The sequence below is a fragment of the Polypterus senegalus genome, chromosome 5 (assembly GCF_016835505.1).
Source record: "Polypterus senegalus isolate Bchr_013 chromosome 5, ASM1683550v1, whole genome shotgun sequence".
In the NCBI taxonomy this organism is placed as follows: Eukaryota; Metazoa; Chordata; class Cladistia; order Polypteriformes; family Polypteridae; genus Polypterus; species Polypterus senegalus.
The window spans coordinates 49,859,532-49,887,525 of NC_053158.1; the positions used below are offsets into that span (position 1 = coordinate 49,859,532).

Below are 27,994 nucleotides of genomic sequence, written 5' to 3' on the forward strand. Positions count from 1 at the left end.
TAAATGCACCGTGAAGTATGTTTTTGATGATTATTTGTTATATATTTATTTCTAATTTATTTACAGTATTTCCAACCACACACAATATAAAATACGTCTTGAAATTTAAACTGTTATTTTAGCCTATCAAAGCTGAGAAAGTGGACTCTAACAAACACCAGAATTTGACTAATGAATAAAAACCCAGTACAAACACACATCTTATAAAGAACACCCCACAAGTTTTAAATATTTCATGCATTATAGATGCACAGTGAACAAAAAACAGAATGCAGATGTATTATATCTGTAGCACCTGAAATATATATTCTTACATCATGTCATTTTTATTCAAAAACTTTGTTGTAGTAAGATTTTGTCAATCCAGTTTTGCAGATATATAAAAGGAAAAAAAATAACAATGTTTTCCAATTTTTCTGTCAAAATTATGTCTGCATGTGTAAATGAAGCAACTTAGCTCCCACTGAATCAGTTTTTTATGAGTTATTAGTTGCATTTTGCCCTTTATTTTTCAATGATCAGAGCACACACAAGCAGTGGGGCAATGTAGGACAGAACAATTGTAATTCATTCAAACCCCACAAGTGGCTATGGGAGCTGGAACTTCAAGCCATTAGGCAATGTCTTTAAATGTGAGTGAAAAAGTAAAATGCTTTTAATTTATTAGTTACAGCCCCCCATGAATATAGGCCCTGGGAAAGACGAGTAAAAAGGCTTATAAAAAAATTTTCAAACTTAATCTAGTTGTGGGTTGCAAACAAGTGGAGTTAACCCATGCAGTTTCAGACATGAGGGCTGGAACTAAGCATGGGCAGGTCAGCTAACTGTTTTTTGAGACTAAAACTATGTCAAATGTAACCAAGCTTTAAAAGAAGAGACAGCATGATGTCTATGTTTCAGCAAACACATTTTTAACTAAACCTCACTTAAAATAAATCATATTTATGTACATAAAAAACACACTGTATCACAGATTGAACAACAAACATAAACATGCAGATGTTTAATAGCAGCAAATAATACTATATAACTACCACATTGAAGAGTAAAGCATATGTAACTCACCTGCTTTCCAGAGAGCTGTTCTCTGCTCATTGTTGGAATTGAATGCTTTGGCAAACCTGTGGGACTCCAACAAGCAGTCTAGCAATTTAAAGAGCTGCTGTGAGGTGAGATATCTATACATTCCTTGGTCTTGTGTTTCAACATGGACATCTGCATCTAAGGTATCTCTCTAAAGTTTAAAAGAAAGCATTGAAACAGTTTTGAAAATCATGCATATGCCATTTTCTTTAACAATGTATAAATAAAATGCAAGTGATGTGATACATTTTGGTTTTAAAGCCTGCAGCGATTAAATTCCTGGCACCTCAGTACTGTGCACTGATTTGGTTTATATTACTTCAAATAAGAAAACACATCACAGTAGAAATACAAGAGTCTTTGCGACCAGCCCCGGGTGGGAAGGTTGATCGTCAAATGGTGCGGGTAGTCAATGTGCCCCCCTTAGTAAATCGAGCATGATCTTTTCTCACATTGATAATGTATTTTAACTTCTTTTTTTTTTTGATGATTAGGCCCTTCCTCTTATCATATTATGCACTACCTAATGCACAAATTCACATTGTCCGCATAAGCAACAGGTTGTAGTGTGCGATTATAAAATGCTTCCTCTGCATTTATTTTGAGATTTAATTATCTTTCCCAAGCACAAACTAAATAGTTGGATAGATATTATGTCTCCCAGACTTAATCCCTTATTTATTTTTAAACTCATTACTTGTTCATTCTGTGCTTTCAGTTCCACTTAAGTGTTTTTGTGAGTCATTTTCACAGCTGTATGAGATTCTTGGATACCTCACATTCTGCCCCATAACTTGCACCTACTAACAGTTTAAAATCTATGAGCAGCTGGTGCAATGTTACATTATATTCACAAAGTTTCTCCTAGACTATTCTCATTGAAAAACAGATCCGATTCACTGAAATCCACTTAAATTTTCACCATTTATATTTTACATGTATTATGTTAACTTTTATAAAACAAACTTAGACAGGATTTTGCCTTGTCAGTTAGCAGTTCTGGTAATCACTTATTGTGTTATTTTTATGAATTGGATAAATAACAGCAGTGCATCATTCCTTAGGCATTTCTTCTTACTGGCACATATCTATCACAAGGGTGTGTGTATATTTCAGCCCATAGTTCTTGTCCTCCATGTAGTCTATTTTTTATGAGCTCTTGTTCTGAAGGTGTTTAATAATTATGACTATGTCTTTATACATCGGTTTCTGCCGATAGTATTTTTGGTGTTTCTATCTCTGCTTCAGTACTATGGACATCATGCTCTCCTGTAGTTTTAACAGTTGGTCATAACCTCCTCTTAATCACAAATTATTTTCATTTTTCTTGCAGAATTCTGTCCAAGAATGAAAACCTCTTTATCAATCTTGTTTTTCCAATACATTTACCTAATATTCTTTTGTTCCAGTTGATATTTGTTCTCCTCTATTTTACTTTTTCTTTGATCTTTTCTTTCTTCGGCACTCCTTGTTCATGAGTCGCCTTTCCTCTTTCTACATATCTGCTACTGAACACTTTTAATCTTACATTGTTTTTGTTCTTCTACCACAGGTTTGCACCCATACCAAGTCTCCCTGTTGCCATTTTCTTCTAATCCTATTGCTTGTTCTGAAATTGTTTTTATATCTCATTTAATTTTATTCCTGTCCTCCTCTTTTTAGTTGGTTCTACAATGCTCACTGGAGTTTTTCCTTAGTTTCCTAATGCAGTAATACTTTCATGTTTTAATTTTGCAGCATTACTTGCATTGAGGGAAGCATAAAGTGTAGCACATGACCTTTCAAATAGATAACAGACTCTGTATTCCAACACCTTTCTCATCTTCACTACAAGCAGCGGGCCCTGTTAAGTCAAGACATTTAATTCAACCTTCAGGTAACCAATCCATTTAGAGAACAGGCTGTGGCATGGCTACTTGGGGTTAGCCTGAGACCAAGCATGTCAATGTAGGTGGTGCTGGTAGCACGGCATGCACTCAGAAATGGTGGTAGACAAACCAATCAACAAGTTAACAGCAGGACCCATACCATATTTTGAGTTAGAAGACTAATTGTGAACTAGTGGACAAGGCTTTGTAACCAAGGTGAAGTCAGCTAGTCTGGGAAACAGTGCCCCAAAATAAATGCTCCCAATCCTTCAGGAAGGTGGTTGGGCATATGTTTTATAGCCTTGTCTTGGAAAATTTTATTGTAGTGAAGCTTAAGTGAAATAAATGGACTGATCAAAGAAAATATGATTTTCAGATAGCAACATGGAATTTACCTCAGCTTATATTGAGCAGAAACCTTGAGAGACTGAGAGAACAGTTTAAATATTATAAACAGCTAACGCATATTTCTGCTAGAAATAAAATGGAAGGGAAGTGGCACAACAGAAACTGGATATTACACATTTGTATACAGAAATAATGTAAATAATAATTTAAGCAACAGTTTTCAATTAACAAGCAGTAAAAAAATATTCCTAGTATTTACTCTAATTAACAAGTGACTATGGACTACTAGGATTAAAGCAAAATTCATTAATATAACAAAATACGTGCCCAGTGAAGATTATGACAAAAATACTGTCTATGAACAACCCGGACATTCTTATGATACTTCACTGAAGAACAATGTGAATATAACACTCAGTGATACAAGTGGCAAGATAGAATGGGAGGAGGCAGTTAAATCAAAAATAATAAGTGACAGAGCATATGATAGCAGCAACAATAATAGCACCCAACTTCTCAGTACTAATATGATAGTAGCATATAGTTTCCCTGCAAAAAGATCCTCACAGTATCTTGATATTCATCTGACAATATGATTATTATTAGTCAACTGATCATGTATTAATTGATGGAAGACTCACATAGGCATTCTGGATATAAGATGTATGACAGACAAAAATAATAACACAAATCACTTTTTCTATGTATATAATGCTGACAACATTTACTATAACAAAAGTGAAGTAAGGTCAAGAAACAAAGGACAGTGACTACCCTACACTCAAGAACTTCCTCTTTATGGGGATGGCTTTAGAGCTGATCTACTCAAACATCCCTATTGCCTCATATGTGTCATGATCACCACCACCAGTCTTTGCGAGGTGCTCAAAATTGTCAAGCTTTTTATTGTTAATACGTTTGCAAAAATTTCAAAAAAATCTTATTTTCGGTTTATAATTTTGAGGTAAAGGGTTGCTTGATGAAGGAAAAAATGTAATTTAAATGATTTTAGCAAAAGGCTGTAAAACAGCAAAATGTGAAAAATGTGAAGGGGTGTGCATATTTTCTGAATCCACTGTATCTGCACCACTTTCTTAATCCACCTGAAAGTTAAATTATATACATAAAACAGTTGAAATGAATGTTGGAATTTTAGATTGTCGTGTTTTACTATGTTGTAAAAAACGTAACTTTGGTTAATGAAAGGTACAATAAAAATAAATTGACATTGTCATTTTCACCTGTGCAGCTGCCAGGTTTTCTGCATCCTCTTTTTTACTGGTGGCTGGAAAGAATACAATGTTGTCGATGGTCTGAATCAGCTCCAACTGGACAACACATTTTATCAGTAGTGCAGCAAACAGTCTCTGCTCTTGAATTTCTACAAGCAAAGATAAAATTAAACAATTGCCACAGTCAACTGCATTCTCCTTTGGATAACTGGCACACTTTAATATCATCATAAACTTACTTGTTGGAGTCCTGTTTTTAACTGCGTCTTCATATATCCCAGAGCCCACACTAAACTGGCTTTGACGTCTGTTCTCTAATGACACCTTCTCCATGCTACTGATAGATTGCTGGTCCTCAGACCGAACATGAATGTCTATCGACTTCTGGGATATGGAATCCTAAGTTAAACAAGTACAACAAGAAAATGTCACTGTAAACTGAATTATAGCAATAACATAAAATATGATCATTTGATTTTTTAATATTCATAATATTTAATATTAATTTGTCATAATATCTCCTTGCCTTGTGAAGCTTTTTTCATGCTATCCAAAGGAAGCTATATATTAATATCTTAAAGTTGTGACAATTCATAATTAGGCAGACAGCATAAAATAGTACATCTAACAAATTTACTTGTTTAGCAAGGCTTAACAGTACATAACTACTGATCAATTCTTAGCCTTTATATTTCCTCAATAAAGACCTGGGAGAAATCAAGGTTAATCCTGGCGGCACTGGATTAAATTCGACTTCATAATAGCATATACACAAACAAACATGCATACTCATCAGGCCAAGTCAAATTAACAAAGAAGGAAGCTACACAAACTCAGGGAAAACATGTAAAATCCATACAGAAAAGTTAGTGCCGGAGTTAGAAAGTGGAAATAGTACTGACGCTGCAATGCGGTATACCATATTTACTTTTTATAACTTTCAGCATTATTCTGAATAATTACTGTCAAATATGTCATTGATGGTCTAACGGCTGACGCTAATATGATTGAATTGAAACCCCAGTATTACACTTTTAAATGAGATTACTGTACTTGTGTGCAAGCTTGAACAACTCATCTAGACTACTTACAACCAAGCTAATATGTATTATTACATGTAAAACATTTTGGTTTGGTCCATACATACCAGCTGCTTGTCACTGGACTCTACCTGGCAGACAGGGTCACAGTCTATTCCAGCAGGCCTCCAGGTGAGTAAGCTAAAAAGAAAAAAGTGATAATTTACTAAAAATCTATTGTTATATTAAGATCAGCATATATTTTGCATATTAAAACTTGGCAATAAATGAATAAGTCTTTATAGTTAAATGTTTAGTAGTCATTCTCTGGATTTTTAGTAGTTTTTTTCATCCTTTAAATAAACTACAGAAAACATCTAGACAAAAACCGCATACAGTATTTCAGATGTAGCCTGAGTAAGTAAAATGCTTCTTTTGACTTGTACTGGACACACTGTGGTTTACAATCTAAAACTGTTTGGATTTTTGGATATATTTTGCACATTATCTGGTTATAAACAATAATGAGTATACACTGCCCTTTTTAAAGAAAAAAATTTTTTTTTTCTATAGAGAGAAACAATTCAAATTTCAGATGAACACTTCACATAAAGAGAAAATACAGTATGCAATGTCAACCTCTGGGTACGTCTGCAAAAATTAATGTTAATAATTAATAAAAAAATAACCTGTTGTGTTTCAGCCACATATTTCAGGCTATCGTTAAGTACAAAGGCAAATGAACTTTAAATAAATACCATCCATCCATCCATTCTCTTCCGCTTATCCGAGGTCGGGTCGCGGGGGCAGCAGCTTAAGCAGAGAGGCCCAGACTTCCCTCTCCCGGCCACTTCTTCCAGCTCTTCCGGAGAATCCCAAAGGCGTTCCCAGGCCAGCCGGGAGACATAGTCCCTCCAGCGTGTCCTGGGTCTTCCCCGGGGCCTCCTCCCGGTTGGACGTGCCCGGAACACCTCACCAGGGAGGCGTCCAGGAGGCATCCTGATCAGATGCCGGAGCCACCTCATCTGACTCCTCTCGATGCGGAGGAGCAGCGGCTCTACTCTGAGCCCCTCCCGGATGACTGAGCTTCTCACCCTATCTTTAAGGGAAAGCCCAGACACCCTGCGGAGGAAACTCATTTCAGCCGCTTGTATTCGCGATCTCGTTCTTTCGGTCACTACCCATAGCTCATGACCATAGGTGAGGGTAGGAAGGTAGATCGACTGGTAAATTGAGAGCTTTGCCTTACGGCTCAGCTCCTTTTCACCACGACAGACCGATGCAGAGCCCGCATCACTGCGGATGCCGCACCGATCCGCCTGTCGATCTCACGCTCCATTCTTCCCTCACTCGTGAACAAGACCCGAGATATTTGAACTCCTCCACTTGGGGTAGGATCTCTCCCCAACCCTGAGAGGGCACTCCACCCTTTTCCGGCTGAGGACCATGCTCTCGGATTTGGAGGTGCTGATTCTCATCCCAGCCGCTTCACACTCAGCTGCGAACCGATCCAGAGAGCTGAAGATCACGGCCTGATGAAGCAAACAGGACAACATCATCTGCAAAAGCAGTGACCCAATCCTGAGTCCACCAAACGGACCCCTTCAACACCCTGGCTGCGCCTAGAAATTCTGTCCATAAAGTTATGAACAGAATGGTGACAAAGGGCAGCCCTGGCGAGTCCAACTCTCACTGGAAGCGGGCTGACTTACTGCGGCAATGCGGACCAAGCTCTGACACGGTTGTACAGAGACCGAACAGCTCTTATCAGGGGTCCGGTACCCCATACTCCCGAGCACCCCCACAGGATTCCCGAGGGACACGGTCGAATGCCTTTTCCAAGTCCACAAAACACATGTAGACCGGTCGGGCAAACTCCCATGCACCCTCAGGACTCTGCTAAGGGTGAAGAGCTGGTCCACTGTTCGCGACCAGGGCCGAAAACCACACTGTTCCTCCTGAATCCGAGGTTCACTATCCGGCGGACCCTCCTCTCCAGAACCCCCGAATAGACTTTTCCAGGGAGGCTGAGGAGTGTGATCCCTCTATAGTTGGAACACACCCTCCGGTCCCCTTTTAAAGAGGGGACCACCACCCCGGTCTGCCAATCCAGAGGCACTGTCCCGATGTCCATGCGATGTTGCAGAGGCGTGTCAACCAAGACAGTCCTACAACATCCAGAGCCTTAAGGAACTCGGTATCTCATCCACCCGGGGCCCTGCCACCAAGGAGTTTTTGACCACCTCGGTGACTTCAGTCCCAGAGATGGGAGAGCCCACCTCAGAGTCCCCAGGCTCTGCTTCCTCGTGGAAGGCATGTTAGTGGGATTGAGGAGGTCTTGAAGTACTCCTCCCACCGACCCAAGCGTCAGTGAGGTCAGCAGCGCACCATCCCCACTATATACGGTGTTGACACTGCACTGCTTCCCCTCCTGAGGCGCGGACGGTGGACCAGAATCTCCTCGAAGCCGTCCGAAAGTGTTCTCCATGGCCTCTCCAAACTCCTCCCATGCCCGAGTTTTGCCTCAGCAACAACGAAGCCGCGTTCGCTTGGCCTGCGGTACCTATCAGCTGCCTCCAGAGACCCACAGGACAAAAAGTCCTATAGGACTCCTTCTTCAGCTTGACGGCATCCCTCACGCGGTGTCCACCAACGGGTTGGGGATTGCCGCCACGACAGGCACCGACCACCTTGCGGCCACAGCTCCGGTCAGCCGCCTCAACAATAGAGGCACGGAACATGGCCCATTGGACTCAATGTCCCCACCTCCCTCGGGGCGTGGTTGAAGTTCTGCGGAGGTGGGAGTTGAAGCTACTTCTGACAGGGGACTCTGCCAGCCGTTCCCAGCAGACCCTCACAACACGTTTGGGCCTACCAGGTCTGACCGGCATCTTCCCCCACCATCGAAGCCAACTCACCACCAGGTGGTGATCAGTTGACAGCTCCGCCCCTCTCTTCACCCGAGTGTCCAAGACATATGGCCGCAAGTCCGACGACACGACCACAAAGTCGATCATCGACCTGAGGCCTAGGGTGTCCTGGTGCCAAGTGCACATATGAACACCCTTATGCTTGAACATGGTGTTCGTTATGGACAATCCGTGACGAGCACAGAAGTCCAATAACAAAACACCGCTCGGGTTCAGATCGGGGGGGCCATTCCTCCCAATCACGCCCTTCCAGGTCTCGCTGTCATTGCCCGTGAGCATTGAAGTCTCCCAGCAAAGCGAGGGAATCCCAGAAGGTATGCCCTCTAGCAACCCCTCAGAGACTCCAAAAGGGTGGATACTCCAAACTGCTGTTGGGCATACGCACAAACAACAGTCAGGACCCTTCCCCCCACCCGAAGGCGGAGGGAGGCCACCCTCTCGTCCACCGGGGTAAACCCCAATGCACAGGCTCCAGTGGGGGCAATAAGTATGCCCACACCTGCTCGGCGCCTCTCACCGGGGGCAACTCCAGAGTGGTAGAGAGTCCAGCCCCTCTCAAGGAGATTGGTTCCAGAGTCCAAGCTGTGCGTCGAGGCGAGTCCAACTATATCTAGCCGGAACCTCTCGACCTCGCGCACTAGCTCAGGCTCCTTCCCCTTCAGAGAGGTGACATTCCACGTCCCAAGAGCCAGTTTCTGTAGCCGAGGATCAGACCGCCAAGGTCCCCGCCTTCGGCCACCATTAAATAAATACAAAGAAGAAAATGTCACACTTTACACATCCAAAGTCTTACTCGGTTTCTACATTAGGTGCTTTGCCAAGGCAATGATGTAGCCACTTTCAGTGGTTGTTCATTAAGCATGTTTCTAATGTAAAATGTATTCAAAGCGATTCCATTTAAATCAGAAGACTGACTTAATTAGGATAAGGCTTTGCATTTACTTTCATTTTGATTCACTTCTAGCCAGCAAATATGAAGACAATTTTAAAGTGTTTTTGTGGGTCATATATATAGTTATATCTCTTAATTATAAAAAAAAAAAAAAATCTTGGGAGGGAGACAAGACGTGAGACTACTTGCATGGAAGACACTTTGAAGTTCCACGACACTACTTGCACAACACACCCTACTTACACACATTTTCTGGCAGACACTTTAATGTCCCGCTAGACAAAGAAGTGAGATAAAAGGACAGCTGCTGTACAGGCTTTTAAATGATCATCATGCAGTGCGACATGCAGATCATGCAGCACGGCGCTAGCTGCCCCGGGGGAGGGGAGGGTGATAACTCATTCACTACAGCTTTATTACTGGCAAATATCAAGAAATAAAAAAAATGAATCAAACGAAAATAATCTTTTTAAATTGTATATCCGGATAACCAAACCCGGGGGTTGGTGAGTGAAGTGAGCAGGGGGGCAGAGCCCCCTAATCATTAGAAAAAATTAACAAACCAATTTCAGTAAGAGAATGACATGCATATCCAAGCTAAACAGTAACACTACCATCCTTATACTTGAAAGATAGAGTGATTACCTAAAGCATATGTGCTGTTTGATAATTTCTCTACATGTTCACATTGTAGCCACTTTGGTATTGACTTCTCGTTGCCTCAAATGCCCATGAAACTTTGTTCCAAAAGTCCACAAACTACAGCTTGTACCATTTAGCAAATCATAGTCTGATGTTTATTTATGCTGATAAAAGGTTTACATTTTCAAAATGTTGTGTTTAATACTTAAGCTAGAAAACTATCATTTGAACAGCAGATTTAAATATACTGTATTTCGTCCCTATACCATGGAGGCTATAGGCAGTTTCGGGAATATTTTATATTTACATTTACTTATTTGGCCGACACCTTTATGACCTCCAACAATGATGGATGGATTAAAAGGCAGAAGTCTACATGACCATCATCATTAAGCCTTTCCGTGAGAACCCTAAATCCAAAGAGGACTGTTTCATTTATGTTAGGTAGAATGCCCAGAGGGGACTGGGCAGTCTAATGGTCTGGAATCCCTACAGATTTTATTTTTTTCTCCAGCCATCTGGAGTTTTTTGTATTTTCTGTCCCCCCTGGCCATTGGACCTTACTCTTATTCGATGTTAATTAATGTTGATTTATTTTGTTTTCTTATTGTGTCTTTTATTTTTCTATTCTTTATTATGTAAAGCACTTTGAGCTACTGTTTGTATGAAAATGTGCTATATAAATAAATATTGTTGTTGTTGTTATCCAAGGTTTATCCAACATTTGATACAATTGGATACACTTCTTTTAGTTTTCCAGTTGAAGAACAGGCAGGGCAAGTGACTTGCTCATGGTCACACAGTGACAGTAGCAGGGTATGAACCCACAACCTCAGGGTTTCAAGTTCAAAGCCTTAACCACTACATAGACACTTGGTTCACTTTTTTACCAGCAACTGACATTTGAGTTTGGGTGACCTAAATGTTTCCAGTTTCTATGTATACCATAACTGTTTCTTTCTTTTTCAAGATATTCTAAGTTGTTGATTTTACTATTGCTAGTTTTTGTGTTTTGGTTCCAATTGTATTCTTATTCCTTGAAAAGAAAAACAGTATATATGTATAATCAAAAGACTATGAACCACAAGTGCAAGAGTTAAACAAGATAGGGATGTGAAAAGAGAGCTAGATATTACTAGGAAGGCAAGCTTTAAGGTAGGCACGGAGCTGGACAGTTTGACATCTGTGGTGGAGTGACGGGCGCTGAGCAGGCTCCTGTCAATCATGGAGAATCCACTGAACAGTATCATCTCCAGACAGAGGAGCAGCTTCAGCGACAGACTGCTGTCACTGTCCTGCTCCACTGACAGACTGAGGAGATCGTTACTCCCCCACACTATGTGACTCTTCAATTCCACCCGGGAGGGGTAAACGTTAACATCATACAAAGTTATTGTCTGTTATACCTGCCTTGCACTCTCCACCTTACATTTTTTAACATGCACTGCTTTTTTATTTAATTAATATTGTTTTTATCAGTATGCTGCTGCTGAATATGTGACTTTACCCTAGGGGATTAATAAGGGGATTAATAAAGTATCTATCTATCTATCTATCTACTACTGTGAATAGCAAATACATTTCATTTAAATTTTTAGCATATTATCATTACAGCAACAGTTTAGGTAGTCTTATTGCAACTGTGTTTGCTAGTGATCTGCACAAAAATATTAGCATGTCAATAATTATGAATTGTTAATGACCCATCTATATTCTCCTCCCCCCCCTTGGTATTCCATGGGGCACATGGTGTCTAAAGACGCCTAGGAATATAAGGATGAAATAATTGAATTATATTTTTAGACTGCCTTAGGCAAACTTTTAAAATTCTACAGAATTTCCATAAGGGTGTGGGCACTCAGTTGGCCTAGATCACCAGAACTGTGACTTTGACTGTGATTTTGTCTATTAATGGACTTATATTACTGTGTTTTTTGTTAATTTTGATAAATTTGAAATTGCCATCTTTGTAATATGTGAATTTAAACAAACTTGTATTTTTACGTACGTTCATCATGGATTGCTGCAGTGTTTGGAGTCTGAACTCACTGAACAGTGTTATGCAAAAATACAATGGCTTTATTCAGATTAACACAATGGAACATACTGTACTCTAATCAACTACAATCTGACATTGACATCATGAATGGTTTTGTTATACAGTATCGGCAACATTAAAACTGTATGTAAAAGAGTTAAGACGTTATACATATGAAAGTTTTAAGTTTTCATCTTACGCATGAGGAATTGTGGTTTTGAAGATGTCCAGCATGCAGTTGCATGTCTTGTCCCAGATCTCTAAAGTGTATTTTTCACCATTTAATATAACAACATTCTCCAAACAGTTAGTTCCAGATCTGGCAAGCTGTTCGTTGTCTGAAATGACACGGAAACATCATAAGGTTGTGACAAAATAAAGCAATACTCTTAAACCTGCTTTATTATATTTAATAATTTCTATAAAATATTTATTGCACAGCAGACAAATTATAATTTCCGATCAATTTTTTTTTTTTACTTCACTCTTATGAAAATACATAGTTTCATATGCTTTGCAAATTATTGTTGATCACCTTTAAAAGGCAACATGAATTAACCTAAACAAAACATACCTTGCTGTACACACCAGTACAACTGGGACAGGATGTCATCTAAAAGAACATCACTCAGTGCTTCAAAATACTGAGTAAACACATCACAAATTGCATAAAGTGCATGGTTGCATGTTGTTGTCATCCATTCAGCTTTCTGTAAAGAGAAACACGGTATGCAACTTAGTACTTTGCCCAATTACTGAAGGGAACAATTCAGTTGTAAGGAAAATTTAGAAAAAGTATCAGTTTGAGAGAAAGAAGCTATATTATATAAATATAGATCTAGAAAAAGTAGTGAAAAAGGTATTGAGAAAGTCAGATGTGGATACATACTATAGTTAATTAAGTAATCTACTATACTACATAAAAACTATACAATCTACTACTATATACAATGGTTTGTCACACAAAATGTTTCTGATCATCAAACACATTTAACCATTAGTCAAATATAACACAAGTAAACACAAAATGCAGTTTTTAAATGATGGTTTTTATTATTTAGGGAGAAAAAAAAATCCAAACCTACATGGTCCTGTGTGAAAAAGTAATTGCCCCCTGAACCTAATAACTGGTTGGGCCACCCTTAGCAGCAATAACTGCAATCAAGCGTTTGCGATAACTTGCAATGAGTCTTTTACAGCGCTCTGGAGGAATTTTGGCCCACTCATCTTTGCAGAATTGTTGTAATTCAGCTTTATTTGAGGATTTTCTAGCATGAACCGCCTTTTTAAGGTCATGTCATAGCATCTCAATTGGATTCAGGTCAGGACTTTGACTAGGCCACTCCAAAGTCTTCATTTTGTTTTTCTTCAGCCATTCAGAAGTGGATTTCCTGGTGTGTTTTGGGTCATTGTCCTGTTGCAGCACCCAAGATCGCTTCAGCTTGAGTTGACAAACAGATGGCGGACATTCTCCTTCAGGATTTTTGGTAGACAGTAGAATTCATGGTTCCATCTATCACAGCAAGCCTTCCAGGTCCTGAAGCAGCAAAACAACCCCAGACCATCACACTACCACCACCATATTTTACTGTTGGTATGATGTTCTTTTTCTGAAATGCTGTGTTCCTTTTACGCCAGATGTAACGGGACATTTGCCTTCCAAAAAGATAAACTTTTGTCTCATCAGTCCACAAGGTATTTCCCCAAAAGTCTTGGCAATCATTGAGATGTTTCTTAGCAAAATTGAGATGAGCCCTAATGCTCTTTTTGCTTAACAGTGGTTTGCATCTTGGAAATCTGCCATGCAGGCCGTTTTTGCCCAGTCTCTTTCTTATGGTGGAGTTGTGAACACTGACCTTAATTGAGGCAAGTGAGGCCTGCAGTTCTTTAGACGTTGTCCTGGGGTCTTTGTGACCTCTCGGATGAGTCGTCTCTGCGCTCTTGGGGTAATTTTGGTCGGCCGGCCACTCCTGGGAAGGTTCACCACTGTTCCATGTTTTTGCCATTTGTGGATAATGGCTCTCACTGTGGTTCGCTGGAGTCCCAAAGCTTTAGAAATGGCTTTATAACCTTTACCAGACTGATAGATCTCAAATTACTTCTGTTCTCATTAGTTCCTGAATTTCTTTGGATCTTGGCATGATGTCTAGCTTTTGAGGTGCTTTTGGTCTACTTCTCTGTGTCAGGCAGCTCCTATTTAAGTGATTTCTTGATTGAAACAGGTGTGGCAGTAATCAGGCCTGGGGATGGCTACGGAAATTGAACTCAGGTGTGATACACCACAGTTAAGTTATTTTTTAACAAGGGGGCAATTACTTTTTCACACAGGGCCATGTAGGTTTGGATTTTTTTCTCCCTAAATAATAAAAGCCATCATTTAAAAACTGCATTTTGTGTTCACTTGTGTTATATTTGACTAATGGTTAAATGTGTTTGATGCAAAACATTTTGTGTGACAAACATGCAAAAGAATACGAAATCAGGAAGGGGCAAATAGTTTTTCACACCACTGTACATACTAAGGTCTGCATGTGTGTCTGCTCTCTCAGAGCAATCTGATTGATCAGTTTGGCTGATGCTATTAAAAGAGGAAGTGCAAGTGTGAGACATTCAAAAAAGGAGAAAAGGCATAGGAAGGCATGCTGAGATAATGGTACAAGAAACGTAGGTTTCATTGGAAATGTAACAAGGCCTGAAAACTATTTGAAGAATATAAATATTTTACAAAGTAGTCTGGATCAAATTTAAGTCCCTTAATATTGAAGTTTCTTCAACATTCTTTCACTACAAATAACAAACAAATTATTTAAAGTTTCAAATATTAACTTGTATTTGGCATACACAGTGAGCAATTAATATAATTGTGGCTATCTCTGAAAGCTTTACATACCACCCACTTCCACTGTGGGGAAAAGGGATGAATCAAAGGGGGGAAAAAAGATGCAAAAACAAGTTTTACTGGCACAATCCAAAGACAAGTTTGAGCATTACAAGAAGATGATTTCTTTTTACTATCAACATCACCACTACCTTTCAACTACAATCATTTTACAATAGGGCAAATGCTGTAATTTTTGCCATTTTAAAAAGAAACCTTCGTATATTGCTTTGTAAGTGTACAACAGTATGTCATGTTTTGAAAAAGTAAGATCCAAAAACCATTGCATATAGAGAACACCTTTCATTGCTGTCCAAAAAGCAGAACACTCTGAACCATTTACAAACACCATCATAACACAGATAGTAATACAGAACTGTATGATTGTATTTGTAAGAGAGTTTCTCATGATGTATTTGAAACCGCATTAAAGGCCAGTTACTACACTGAGGCCATTATTATTATCATTATTATTATTAATAAATAAATTTGTTACCTCTGTCTGTTGTTCTGGGAGTTTCATGTTATCAAAAATCCTGAAGACAATTCTAAATAAATCTTGCCACCAGTGCTTCTCATAAGTGTGGCCATAGGTTTTCATTATTTCAAACATTACTGTCAAACCTCTGAGGAGGGACATAAATAGGGAATATCAGGGACGAGATGTAAAAACAATTCAACTGAACATTACTAAATATAAATTTAATGATAAGCTGCAGTGTGTCCCCTTACATGTTTGTAATACTTTTTTATGAATGATTGAGCATACTGCTGAAAAAAACAGCTTTTACTTCTACAAATATTAATCTTAAAATGCCTTCTATACACCCATTTACATAAAACATGTCCCATTCATGATTAAGGAATTCACATAAATAAATAGGTAAAAATTAGGAATAGAAAAAACTTACCTTGTTCGCACATCCAGTTTGCATCTATTGATTATACAGGATAGCTCAAACAATATAGGAAACCACCCCCTCACCCAGACTCTGTCCTCAGGGGCTACATTCATATCATCACTTGTGTAATCTTTGAAAGCCTAATGAAATAAATGTGAAGGTGAAATGTTTTCAATGTATATCTTTTAGCTTACTGAAAAAACACCACTGATCAAGTTACTGTTAAGATTACAAAATATAAAATATCTAAATTTCAAATGTTCACAAAGATACTTAGAATCTTAAATAAAAACGAAAGATAATAACTAGCAAGGGCACTACCAATATGTCATATTGCAGAGTACTAAAAGAGACAAAATGCTACACTGTCTGCATGTGGTATTGTTACTAGGACATTCTGAATATTACTTCAGTTATCGCGGGGACACCATAACGGTGCTCACTCTTGTCACATGCTGTTACCAATTGTTTAACTGAATCTGTTTGGCACAGTAAAACCAGGAACCGCACTGATCACAATTACAATTCAAATGGTGAAAAAAGGAAGCATAAAATTAACATTTACTTTTTAACTGGACAAACTATTAATATCTACATTAGAAAATATATTCCCATTTTATTTAATACTTTTTAGTGAAAATGATATATTCTACTTATACAAGCACCAAAACAGACAATAAATGCAAAGTTCTGATCTATCCATATTCAGATTGCTTACCTGCGGGCGATCAGAAACATATTTTGCACAGTGTCTTATTAGACGAATTGCTTCCATGCTAGTGTCTGGGAAAGATGCATTGCATGCAAATTCTGATAAACATTTCACAGCATCTTGAAAAGAGTCTATTGTGGCTGGAAAATGTTTTTCAAAAACAAGCGCTAAGGGGGGGAAAAAAGTTCAGCATTTTAGATACAAGTAATGTATATGGCAAACAATTACTATGGAAGTTTTTGGTAGAAACACAAAGAAGAAAAAAATATCAATGAATTGTAAAGACCAACTACAACTACATATAACAATAATGTACTCATCAATTCAACTCTCACTAGAACTGCTAGAGCTGTACACAATATAACCATCTGATTTAACATTGAAGACAGTGCAACAAATGAACAGTAAAGGAATGTCATCATCTTACTATAATGAAAACAAATTTAAAAAAATGTCAGATGCCTTGCAATATTCTGATAGCCTAAAAAACAAAATTAACAAAAAAACAGTCATCATCACTACTTTAGCTGTCAGTTTATGTAAAGTTTCACTAGATTGTTACAATGGAAAATCAAAAAGATCATTACAAGTCATATACAGGAGTAGCCTATTAACATGCCATAAATTTGGCCCTTTAAATATCAAATATTATTTATCATTAATCATTATGATTTATCATTAATGCCCACATGTTTACATATAAATAGTCTACACTGTGTTATAGCATTATAAGTAAGCGAAATGGACAAGTCATAGCCATAATCAGTGTTGATCAGTGAAATTAGTGAAAGTGTTTTTCATAGTGAATATGCTGTCATGTGCAAAATTGTCATTCATGTTTACAGTAAGATCGCTGCTGAGCTGTTTCTGGCATGGGTAATGTCACAACCTGATCAGTGCTTTAGCCTTCCACTTGCCATTCATTTTTAAAAACAAACCAAAAAAAGGCAAAAAACAACTATATTTTCATTAGCTGACCATAATGAGAATATTATGTGTACTGCTGCCAAATATAACACTGATCCCTGTGCCTCTGTGCAAAACAGCGTCAAATGGCTAATTTGCATGCATAATTAGCCATGTGCTGGAATTACAATACAAAATAAGCCTTAAAGAAGACCTCCCCCTCCTCAAGAAAGAAAACACATGCAACCCTGTAAAAAAAAATAAAATGAAAGATTTATTACTGTTTAAATAAGGCATTTCTATTTTCTTCATGGAAGAAAAAAGTGCAAAGCATCTGCACAAAGATTGGAAACAAAATAGTCATTCCAGCTGCACAATAAGCCGCTCTCACGCTACAACTCATTGCACAGCTAATGTGCACCCAAGATTGAAACTCTGTAAACATAATGAAATACTTTTTTTATTGCTAGTTTGTGATTATCATTCTGTCTTGTTTTATTTTGCTTGAGGCATGTTGGCACAGCAGGGAGCACTGCTTCCTCACAGCTCAGGTCACATTTTTGGTCACAATAATTACTTCGGCATACTGTGGTATAAGATGCTTCCCTAGTCCTCAGGGACAATTAAAACACCAATGTACCATTATACGCCATTCAAAACAAGTTCTGTTCCTCATTACCAATTTACTTCAATTCATTTCCTAGAGTTTGGTGAAGTTCCCAAATATTTCTGTGATTTCACCAAACTCAAGGTGAAGCAAACTCTGCAGAGTTCACTTACTGCTCGCCAAAATTTTAAGTCCATGACTTGTTTGATTCTGCACCCTTTGCCCTAACTGACTAAACACAATGTTAAGCTCTTCACACGGAAAGTCCAGATTGCAATGTAAGTTAATAACAGATATCATCACAGAGTTCAGTATCATACTATATACAAACAGCTGTAGACTACTTAAAACAGTGGTTTCACATGTGGGTCCTTTATACAAGCTCTTTATCACTTAGATTATTTAAATCTTAACATTTTTAAAACATGGTTAAAAATTTAAAGGCTGCTTAAACTTCCCCATAAGCAAACACTATTAACATAGTAAACCCAGAAACTGGCAAGGAGATTTAGATAGATTGATCTGTATTATAAATGTGCTTACCTATGCTTAAAACGCAATTTTAATATTATTGAAAAGTAAACAGTTTTCAAACTTACTGACAATGTGTCCCGTGGTCTGAAACGCCAATTCCACTATACTCTCATCTTGGTCTGAAGCAGCAAGATGAAACACAGAAAAAATATTCTTCCATCCTGAACGAATATTACCAGCCTGTGAATTAACCATCTGGGCTATACACCGTACTACCATGTCCCGAATAGTAGGTGACCTGGTGAATAAATGCAAGTAATAAACACAATATGTTCATCTCAAGAAAAACAGGTGACTGTTTTAATTTTTTCTATCAGCTCTGCACAAAAAGCATAGTGAAAATATTACTCTAAGTAAACTTCTTCTTCTTTCGGCTGCTCCCGTTAGGGGTCGCCACAGTGGATCATCTTCTTCCATATCTTTCTGTCCTCTGCATCTTGTTCTTTAACACCCATCACCTGCATGTCCACTCTTACCACATCCACAAACCTTCTCTTAGACCTTCCTCTTTTTCTCTTGCCTGGCAGCTCTATCCTTAACATCCTTCTCCCAATATGCACCAAATAATTTTTTTTAAATATATTTATACTACTGCAAAAACATACTCAAAGATAAATTATATTGAGCTCTGTTTGCTAACATGGCCTCAGAAGAACCTAAGAAGAAAATAAAAACAATGTTCCTGGATCACCTTTTACTAACGCCTGACCTGATTTAATTAACAGGTACAAATATCAAGACCAAGACATTCATGTTTAAATAAAAAAAATAATTTGAAATAAATTTTATTCAATACAGACTTGATGACTTTTTAATGACCAAACAGAAATAAAAGCCATTCATCAATTTATTTTCTGTGGACAGCAAAATAAATAAATAAATACAATCTATAAGACATTAAGCAAACACATCTCTAATATCTGCAGATCTTTTACTAGCTGTGAATCTATGTTTATAAATCTATTTAAATATAAATGGCACAGTTCATTTCTACTACAGCACAAACTGCACCACCATGACAGCTTATTTTCTTTTCTCTTACTTGACTGCTACTTTTTTTTTTTAACTTTAGCCTTGTACTCGATTAGTTAAGCTGTAAAATGGGGCTGCTTTTAAAAATAAATAATAATATAGCATTTAAACAATTAGAAAATGGTTACCCAAAAATTCTGTCAAACATTTTTTAGCTGCTAATGATTACATATATATAATTTTTGTATTATTTTTTTTTTGAATATGTAAGTCTGAATCCAGTACTGGTAAGCACTTCTTCAGTTCAATAATTTTGTCATTACTTTACACCTTTTACCAAAGATTGCTTCATTCAGAACTCCAAGCTGGTACAAACACATTTTTATAACTGAACATGAATGATAACGATTGATTCCTCCACAAGAAATGCCACAGCATTCTACTGCTCCAATATGATGTATAACAATGATGTATAGAAAGAGTTGCAGAACACATCTTTGGCAATGCTCATATGTGTACCCCACACAACAACCATGCCATAATAAACGCATATCTCTTTGACACTTCAAAGTCAACATTACTTCTTTTCATATGAATATAAACAGTGGCCTTAAAATACTTCAGTATTCTGTGGTTTATATAGATTACTGTAACAAATACTACTATTTATACTGCATTACCTCCCAAATATAACGTTGAACTAAATGTACAAACATGCCAGAGTAGATGCATAGTTTATAAAATGAATGTTATCTAATTACCTGTTCTTTTTCATGATATGCTCAAAAGGCCTTAAAAAGTCCTTTTGGAATCTGAAATTAGCCAGTTCTCCTTTTTCCAAAAATTTCATAGATAGCTGTCTCAAAGAATCTACAGCAAAAATAGCCACATCTTCATTGGGATTACAGCCAACCTTGCAGAAAGAAATAAAAGAAAACACTTCAAAAGGTGACTCAGATCATCTAAGGGTTTATACAAGAAAATGAACATTCAATCTTAGTATTCGTTTTACTACTGAGTAAACTAGTTATAATGTCAAATATGCATCACGTTCAGGCTCTGCAAAAGATGCAAATGATTTCTTTTTGAAATCACTACTGTTATTTTCTCAATGTAACTTAAAAAAAATAAAGAATATGCCATATATACAAGATAAGGAACCCCACCAGTTGAAACATATATACTCTTCTCCTAAACAGCTCAAAACCCATTGGATTTTAAGTTAAACCTTATGAGGACAACACAAGACCTGAATAAATACTTTGACCCTTCTAACCTCTGAAAGTGTTGTGCTTTGGGCTTATCTAAGTAACTTACTGATGACTTGAAACTAAAGATAACAGAGTTCAATATTTTCATACAAGCAAATAGATAAGCTTGATTTATGTTTTGTTATTCTCAATCTCCTATCCCCAGACATTAGGAAAACACTTTCAGTACAACCACTAGTATGTAAAACAATGCCTAGATTAACTAGGAATTTTTTGGGAGAATTGACAAATGAAGCAAAAATGGACATATCTGGGACAAACAAGTGAAACCTATACCTGAGGAGGTCAACACCATGACATTCAGTAAGAATGAATTGGAACTATTTTGCTTTGGAGTTAAGTGGCGACTATTACCAAAAATATGCTTCAAATAAGTACAAAGAGGTGTAAGAATGTTCAAGTCCATGAGTCACTAAAGAACCTAAAACTGAGAACAGGTTTGATTTTTCAGCAATGCAAAGACCCAAAATAACTCGGCATTAGCTATAAAATATTTATAGGAAAAAGAGATTGTGGCTACAGGTTACTTTTGGAAACATTTGACATTCTGTCAACAGGGTGCCCAATTGTGCATATGCAACATTTAAGGTTTTATTTTTGCATTTGTTCAGTTAAGCAAATAAATATTAATCATGCATTAAACATGACATATTTTGCACGGTTTAAGTTTACACACTGTGTTAAATTTCGTCCACTTAGATATTGATTGAAGCATTTAGTTTAATTAGGTGTGACCAAATCCCTGTATACCACTGTTTTCTTTTAGTTAAAGAACAACAACACGCCAATTGCTATCCAGTTTGTGTGCTTTAAGCAATCTGTCTAAACTAAGTAACTCAGAAACACCAGTTTTTTTTTCCTATATGAACAAAAACACATAGTTGACGACATTATTAATTTATTTTATGATTCATAATCATACTAAGTAACTGGACAGGAAACCTGCTTGAATACTGAAACATCTCTGATATACACAGGAATGTACTTCTTTGGTAGTTTCATAGTGAGTTTCATTATTGTGGTAGAATGGAGTATAAAAGGATGCATACATTTTCAGTGGCAAGATAAACCAACTCTGACTTTTATATTTGAATCACTAATGAATGCAGGGCCACGCAATTGTGCGGTGTCATTCTGATGCTGTCCTGGAGTTCAATACAGTATGTGGCCAAATGTTTGTGGACACCTGGGCGTCATACCTATATGAGCTTGTTGGACATCCTATTCAAAAACTATGGGCATTAATATAGAGCTGCCCTCCCCCTCTGCAGTTATAATAGGCTCGGTTCATCTGGGAAGGCTTTCCAACAAGATTTTGGAGTGTGTCTGGGAATTTGTGCCCATTCGGCCACAGGAGCATTTGTGAGTAGTACTAATGTTGGATGATAAGACCTGGCTCACAAACAGTGCTACAATAAGTCCCAAAGGCTCTGTGCAGGTAACTCGAGTTCTCCCACACCAAACCCTGTCTTTATGGACCTGGATTTATGCACAGAGACAATGTCATGCTGGAACACCAAAGGCCTTCCTCCAAACTGTTGCTACAAAATTGAAACTTCACAAATGTCTAAAATGTCTTTGAATGTTGTAGCATTAGCAATGCATCACCAAACTTTATAGTAGGCACTATGCAGTCAAGAAGGTAGCATTTTTCTAGCATCTGCTAAACCCAGATTCATCCAGCAGACTGACAGATCATGAGATATGATTAATCACTCTTGAGAACCAAAAGTCCAATAAAAGCCTGCTTTACAAAACGATGCATTCTACTGGCAATACTTGTTAACGAGATTGCATAGCAATGTGCTTGATTTTATGAAACTGTTAATAGGTGTGGCTCAAACACCTGAACTTAATCATTTGTAGGGGTGACAACAGACTTTTGGTCATATATTATATATAATAAGCAGATACATATTCTAACTATTAGATCATGTGTGTATCTATTTGTTCCTTTTAACAGCTAAAACATTCCTAACTTCTCTGGTTTAAGATGACTTGAGAATACAAAGATTATGCAGTTTCTAGCCCAAAGTATAATATAGCAAGATTTTATAAAGACAAAAAAGCTATGGAAAAATATTTACTTATTCATTTATCTCTTAGATCCCTACAGCAAAGCTAAGTAACACATGGATGTTGTGACTGAAAACTAAACATAACTGGCAATAAATTTAGTTTGCTAAAACTATTAAGTGCGACTTCTACTAGCAGAAACTAATGGCAAAGATATCATACAGCCAAATAACATTTTGAAAATAACTCATTAAATAACTTAACCAGAAATTACTGCATTAAAATGTTCCAAAACATTCAGAAAATAAATTGATTTTATCTTCTATATCTGTAACAAAAGTAGCAATATGATTTTCCAAAAGAAAATTAACTATAAAATATATAATATTTTATTTTTTACCAATCATAGAATATGCATTTATACAATTTTTTGATTTCATTTAATAACTCACTGCATTAATAGCAATTTACTTTATTTTTATTTAAAATAAAATGAAAATTTGTCATGTTAGACATTGTCTGCTGTTTAAAGCAATGGTAAAATTAATAACATGCCATTTGAACTGACTTTTCACTTCATTTACTGCACTATTTCACAACATTTAAGAAAAACAATGAAAACAATACCTTATTAAAGTGGTCACCAATAACTTCCCAAATTCTTGACCACTGAAGTCTTATTCTGCCCATGTTATAATACGATATTTCGACAATTTTTTGCAAACTAAACATCCGTGGGTGTGTTGGTGAAGCTAGTTCATCCATTGACACAGCACAAAGCCACCTTACAAAATCAACTAGACAATTAAAAGAAACATGTTAATTCACAATAAATACTGATTTTATTATGTTAATATGCATTTTAAGTACTCACCAATTGCATTGCCATCCAATCTAGTTGAACCTGTAAATATCCTGAGAAAAGAAGTACAAAAGAAAACAAAAACACCATGAAAAATACTATGCCATTTATCTGTGCTTGCACTCATAATATAATGAAAACACAAAAGTCTTTAATGACAATAATGAAAAACAAATAAAGGATAATACTTAAAGCATAATGTCACAGTACCTGTCAACAGCCACAACTACACTTTGTGAGCTTGTCTCTCCAATGGACTCTTGAATGCTTGCTATCTGCTTGCGATCCACATTTCCCCCAACTTAACAGCAAAAAGAAAAAAAGTAACAGAAATAAAATAAACATAACATTCTGAAAATAAGAAGGGCAGTCAAATCTAATGAAGACTTACCCAATCCCAGGCCAACAAACTCATCAGAATTCTGCTCCTTGGTGCCAGTGATTGTTCCTTCTTTTCCTCGTACAGTCCCTGAGATGTAACGGGGTTTTACTCCCGTGCCAATCAGTTGGGCCAGTTCCAACTGACTAATGCACTTTAGAATCTAGAAGATTAATAGATTTACTCTTTATATTCGACAGTCAAATAAAATAACATAAAATTAAATAAAAAATAAAGAAGATGCAAAAATTACAAATTTTAAGTCACAGGCCCCAACCATGTAAGACCATCCTTTGGTATTCCCCTATCTTGAAAATATCTATTCTCAAACACACCTCTTCATCTTTAAAACATTCAAATCACTTGCATAACCAGTTAAGTATGTACATTGTTCCCAACTGTCACCTCTATCCATCAAATGCCCCAGGTACATTTGTCTTTGTGTTTGGGGATTGGTACATTATTTGCTTTTTGAATGCATCTGACTTTGTGTCTTCTGTTTTTTTCTAGTTATATTTCCTTTAACTACAATTACTGGACCTTTCGACTATTTACCTCATATTCAGTAGAGGTTATGTTATTCTTTGCCTCAAAATCAGTAAACGTCTCTAGCTGGAACACCAGAGATTTTGGTTTCTAGAAAGGTTTTTTTTTGGCAGTCAGGGTAGGCTTATTCTTCCTTGTTGCTTTGTTTTAATTACAAACCTGATTACCCCCTCCACCACTACACCCCAAATAAAAAGACTACTTTGCTAGTAATAATCAAGTACATTCAGTAAACATACTCTATCTTGATAAAACTGGATTAGGCCAATCTCTGCTTCTCCAGGTTTGACAAAAGCAGCCAGACAAAAATATAAAATAATCAATTTCTAGTATAAAAATCATATTAATTATGAGGTCTTATTAATATAATACCTACTACTTCATAATACAGATACAAATGTATGTCAAGAGTAGGTCAAAAGAAAACACAGCTTACCTCATGCCAGGAATTCCCTAAATAATTGCCATCTGTGTGTGCTACAGTGATAAGTGTTTTGATGGTGTCTATGTTCTTCTGCTTCATTTCAGTGATACCAGAACTTGCAGTCAATAAGGTAAATCTTGCAAGTGCCTGCACATAGGCATCTCTTTCAAGCTAGTCAAAAAACAAAAAAGATTAGTATCTTACAATGTACAACACCATACAAGGTAATATATTAGAACAAATGTCTCCAAAGTTAAGGGTATACTGTATGTCAATTTCTCTCATGTGCGCAACAAACACTAAAGCAATATATTCTTAATGGTTTAGGATGCATATTCTAACAAGTTTCTAATGAAAAAATTGGTAACATTTCTTTTGGTTTTCTAATTGGAGCACAGGAAGGTTAAATGACTTTCTCATGGTCACACAGTGTCAGTGGAAGAATTTGAAGTTCAAAGCCTTAACCGCTACACACACTGAGCAACAATAAATAAAAAGGATTTTAATTATATTAGTTGTAGTCTTACTATTTATGATAGAATTAAGAAGTTTATATAAAGCTTCACATAAACTAAGAAAAAAGTTATAACTGAAGTTACGAGTTCATACAAGATAAAACAACTGGGTTAGGAAAGGTTTTAATCTCTCATACTGGTTTTACTCCTGTGTAAATACAATACATCCTTAGTAGAGTGATGACATTTCTCAGTAAGGTAGAACCGAGAGGTGAGATTAGTTTATATAAAAGGAATAAATATTTAATGTAGAAATGGGAGCATATATGTTCAAGTAGAATGACTAAGCAGAAAAGCTCATAAAGTACTTATTAGATAGCTGCAAATACAGCTAAATAAAAAAGGTTCTTTAGGACAGAAAAAGGTGCATGCTAAACTTTATTCATTTGAAGTAAAATTCACTCAAAATTAAGTGAAATAGTACCTGAATGGTGAAGATGCAAGCTATCCTAATTGCACATCTTATGCCTTCAAGGCACAGTGAAGCAACTTCAGTATCATCACAGTCTTGCAAGCCAACACTGAAGGCTGCTAAAAATGGAGTCCAAGCCAGCTGCAAAAAAAGGAGATGTAATTTTTGTAATTCGTTGGTTAGTCTATTATTAACCTTCTTAAAAGACCACAGAAAAATGTCTTCCAGTATGCCCTTTTAAGGTTAGTGGTCCTCACCTCATACATCATGAGGACATTTAATCAAGTTATCATAGCATAATTAAAAGGACCACTTTAAAAGAATTTAAATCTTATAAGTACTGCATTAGGCTACTATATGTATAGGTAATGCAGTAAATTTCTATATTTTAGAGAGAAGAGTCTGATTTGAGGGCTATGCGATAAGCACGCTTTCTGACTTTAAGTACAAATAAACTTATCTTATTGTCTAGAGTAGGGAACTACAGAATCCTCCTACTCTAATGAATTTACTGACTAGGGGAAAACTCTATGGGGCTCAAATGTTCAACTTTAAATATACAACTTTTCTTCTTCTGCATCCTATTTTTTCTTTAAAAACATGAATCGTAAATTACTCTTCATGCAATCTTCAAAATATTCGTGGTCATTTTTCAATAAATGCCTCATTACTTAATGCCACTATGGGCAGGAAAGAGAACAGAATGGAGGACCTGTAGTTGGCATTAACAACATTTTAACACTTGGTATTAGCCCAACATACTAATACAGTCATGGCCGAAATTATAGGCACACCTGGAATTTTCCCAGAAAATGAACTATTACTCCCAGAAAATTCTTGCAATTACAAATGTTTTGGTATACATATGTTTATTTCCTTTATGGAACAACACAAAGAACAGAGAAAAAAAGCCAAATCTGACATCATTTCACACAAAACTCAAAAACCGGGCTGTACAAAATTATTGGCACCCCCAACTTAATATTTGGTTGCACGTCCTTTGAAAAAAATAACTGAAATCAAGCGCTTCCTATAACCATCAACAAGCTTGTTACACCGCTCAACTGGAATTTCCAACCACTCTTTTTTTGCAAACTGCTCAAGGTCTCTCAGATTTGAAGGGCACCTTCTCCCAACAGCAATTTTGAGATCTCTCCATAAGTGTTCAATCAGATTTATATCTGGACACATTGCTGGCCACTTTAGAACTCACCAACGCTTTGTCTTCAACCATTTCTGGGCGCTTTCAGAGGTATGTTTGGGGTCATTGTCCTGCTGGAACATCCATGACCTCTGACACAGGCCCAGCTTTCTGACACTGGGCCCTACATTGCGCCCCAATATCTTTTGGTAGTCTTCAGATTTCATGATGTCTTGCCCACAGTCGAGGCATCAAGTGTCAGAGGCAGCAAAACATCCCCAAAACATCTTAGAACCTCCACCATGTTTGACTGTAGGTACTGTGTTCTTTTCTTCGTAGGCCTCATTCCATTTTCTGTAAACATTAGAATGATGAGCTTTACCAAAAAGCTCTACCTTGGTCTTATCTGTCCACAAGCCCAGAAGGATTTTGGCTTCCTCAAGTACATTTTGGCAAACTCCAGTCTGGCTTTTTTATGTTTCTGTGTCAGCAGTGGGGTCTTCCTGGCTCTCCTGCCAAAGCGTTTCATTTCGTTCAGATGCTGATGGATAGTTTGAGCTGACACTGTTGCACCCTGAGCCTGCGGAACAGCTTGAATATGTTTGAAGTTGATTGGGGCTGTTTATCCTCCATTTGGACTATCTTTCGTTGCAGTCTTTTATCAATTTTTCTTTTCCGTCCACGTCCAGGGGGATCAGCTACAGTGCCATGTGTTGTGAACTTCCTGAATATGTTGCGCACAGTTTACAAAGGAACATGAAGATATCTGGAGATGGACTTGTAGCCTTGAGATTGTTGATATTTTTCCATAATTTTTGTTCTCAAGTCCTCAGATAATTCTCTGCTCTTCTTTCTGTTCTCCATG

The 27,994-nt window shown here is 37.1% G+C and overlaps 1 protein-coding gene across 2 annotated transcripts in view; it reads right to left on the bottom strand.

Moving 5' to 3' along the window:
• arfgef1 (ADP-ribosylation factor guanine nucleotide-exchange factor 1 (brefeldin A-inhibited)) overlaps window positions 1-27,994 on the bottom strand; it is a 216,419-nt gene that overhangs the window by 7,868 nt on the left and 180,557 nt on the right. For both annotated transcript variants that reach the window (XM_039754611.1, XM_039754610.1), the window contains 17 exons: window positions 26,001-26,129; window positions 25,074-25,232; window positions 24,104-24,254; window positions 23,923-24,013; window positions 23,725-23,765; window positions 23,478-23,647; window positions 20,325-20,476; window positions 18,657-18,829; window positions 16,551-16,711; window positions 15,842-15,972; window positions 15,427-15,556; window positions 12,627-12,762; window positions 12,252-12,390; window positions 5,679-5,751; window positions 4,771-4,930; window positions 4,541-4,680; window positions 1,066-1,234 (listed from right to left, as the gene is read on the bottom strand). In XM_039754611.1, coding sequence (XP_039610545.1) covers window positions 1,066-1,234; window positions 4,541-4,680; window positions 4,771-4,930; window positions 5,679-5,751; window positions 12,252-12,390; window positions 12,627-12,762; window positions 15,427-15,556; window positions 15,842-15,972; window positions 16,551-16,711; window positions 18,657-18,829; window positions 20,325-20,476; window positions 23,478-23,647; window positions 23,725-23,765; window positions 23,923-24,013; window positions 24,104-24,254; window positions 25,074-25,232; window positions 26,001-26,129 — 2,305 coding nt within the window. The remainder of the gene's footprint in view (window positions 1-1,065; window positions 1,235-4,540; window positions 4,681-4,770; window positions 4,931-5,678; window positions 5,752-12,251; window positions 12,391-12,626; window positions 12,763-15,426; window positions 15,557-15,841; window positions 15,973-16,550; window positions 16,712-18,656; window positions 18,830-20,324; window positions 20,477-23,477; window positions 23,648-23,724; window positions 23,766-23,922; window positions 24,014-24,103; window positions 24,255-25,073; window positions 25,233-26,000; window positions 26,130-27,994) is intronic.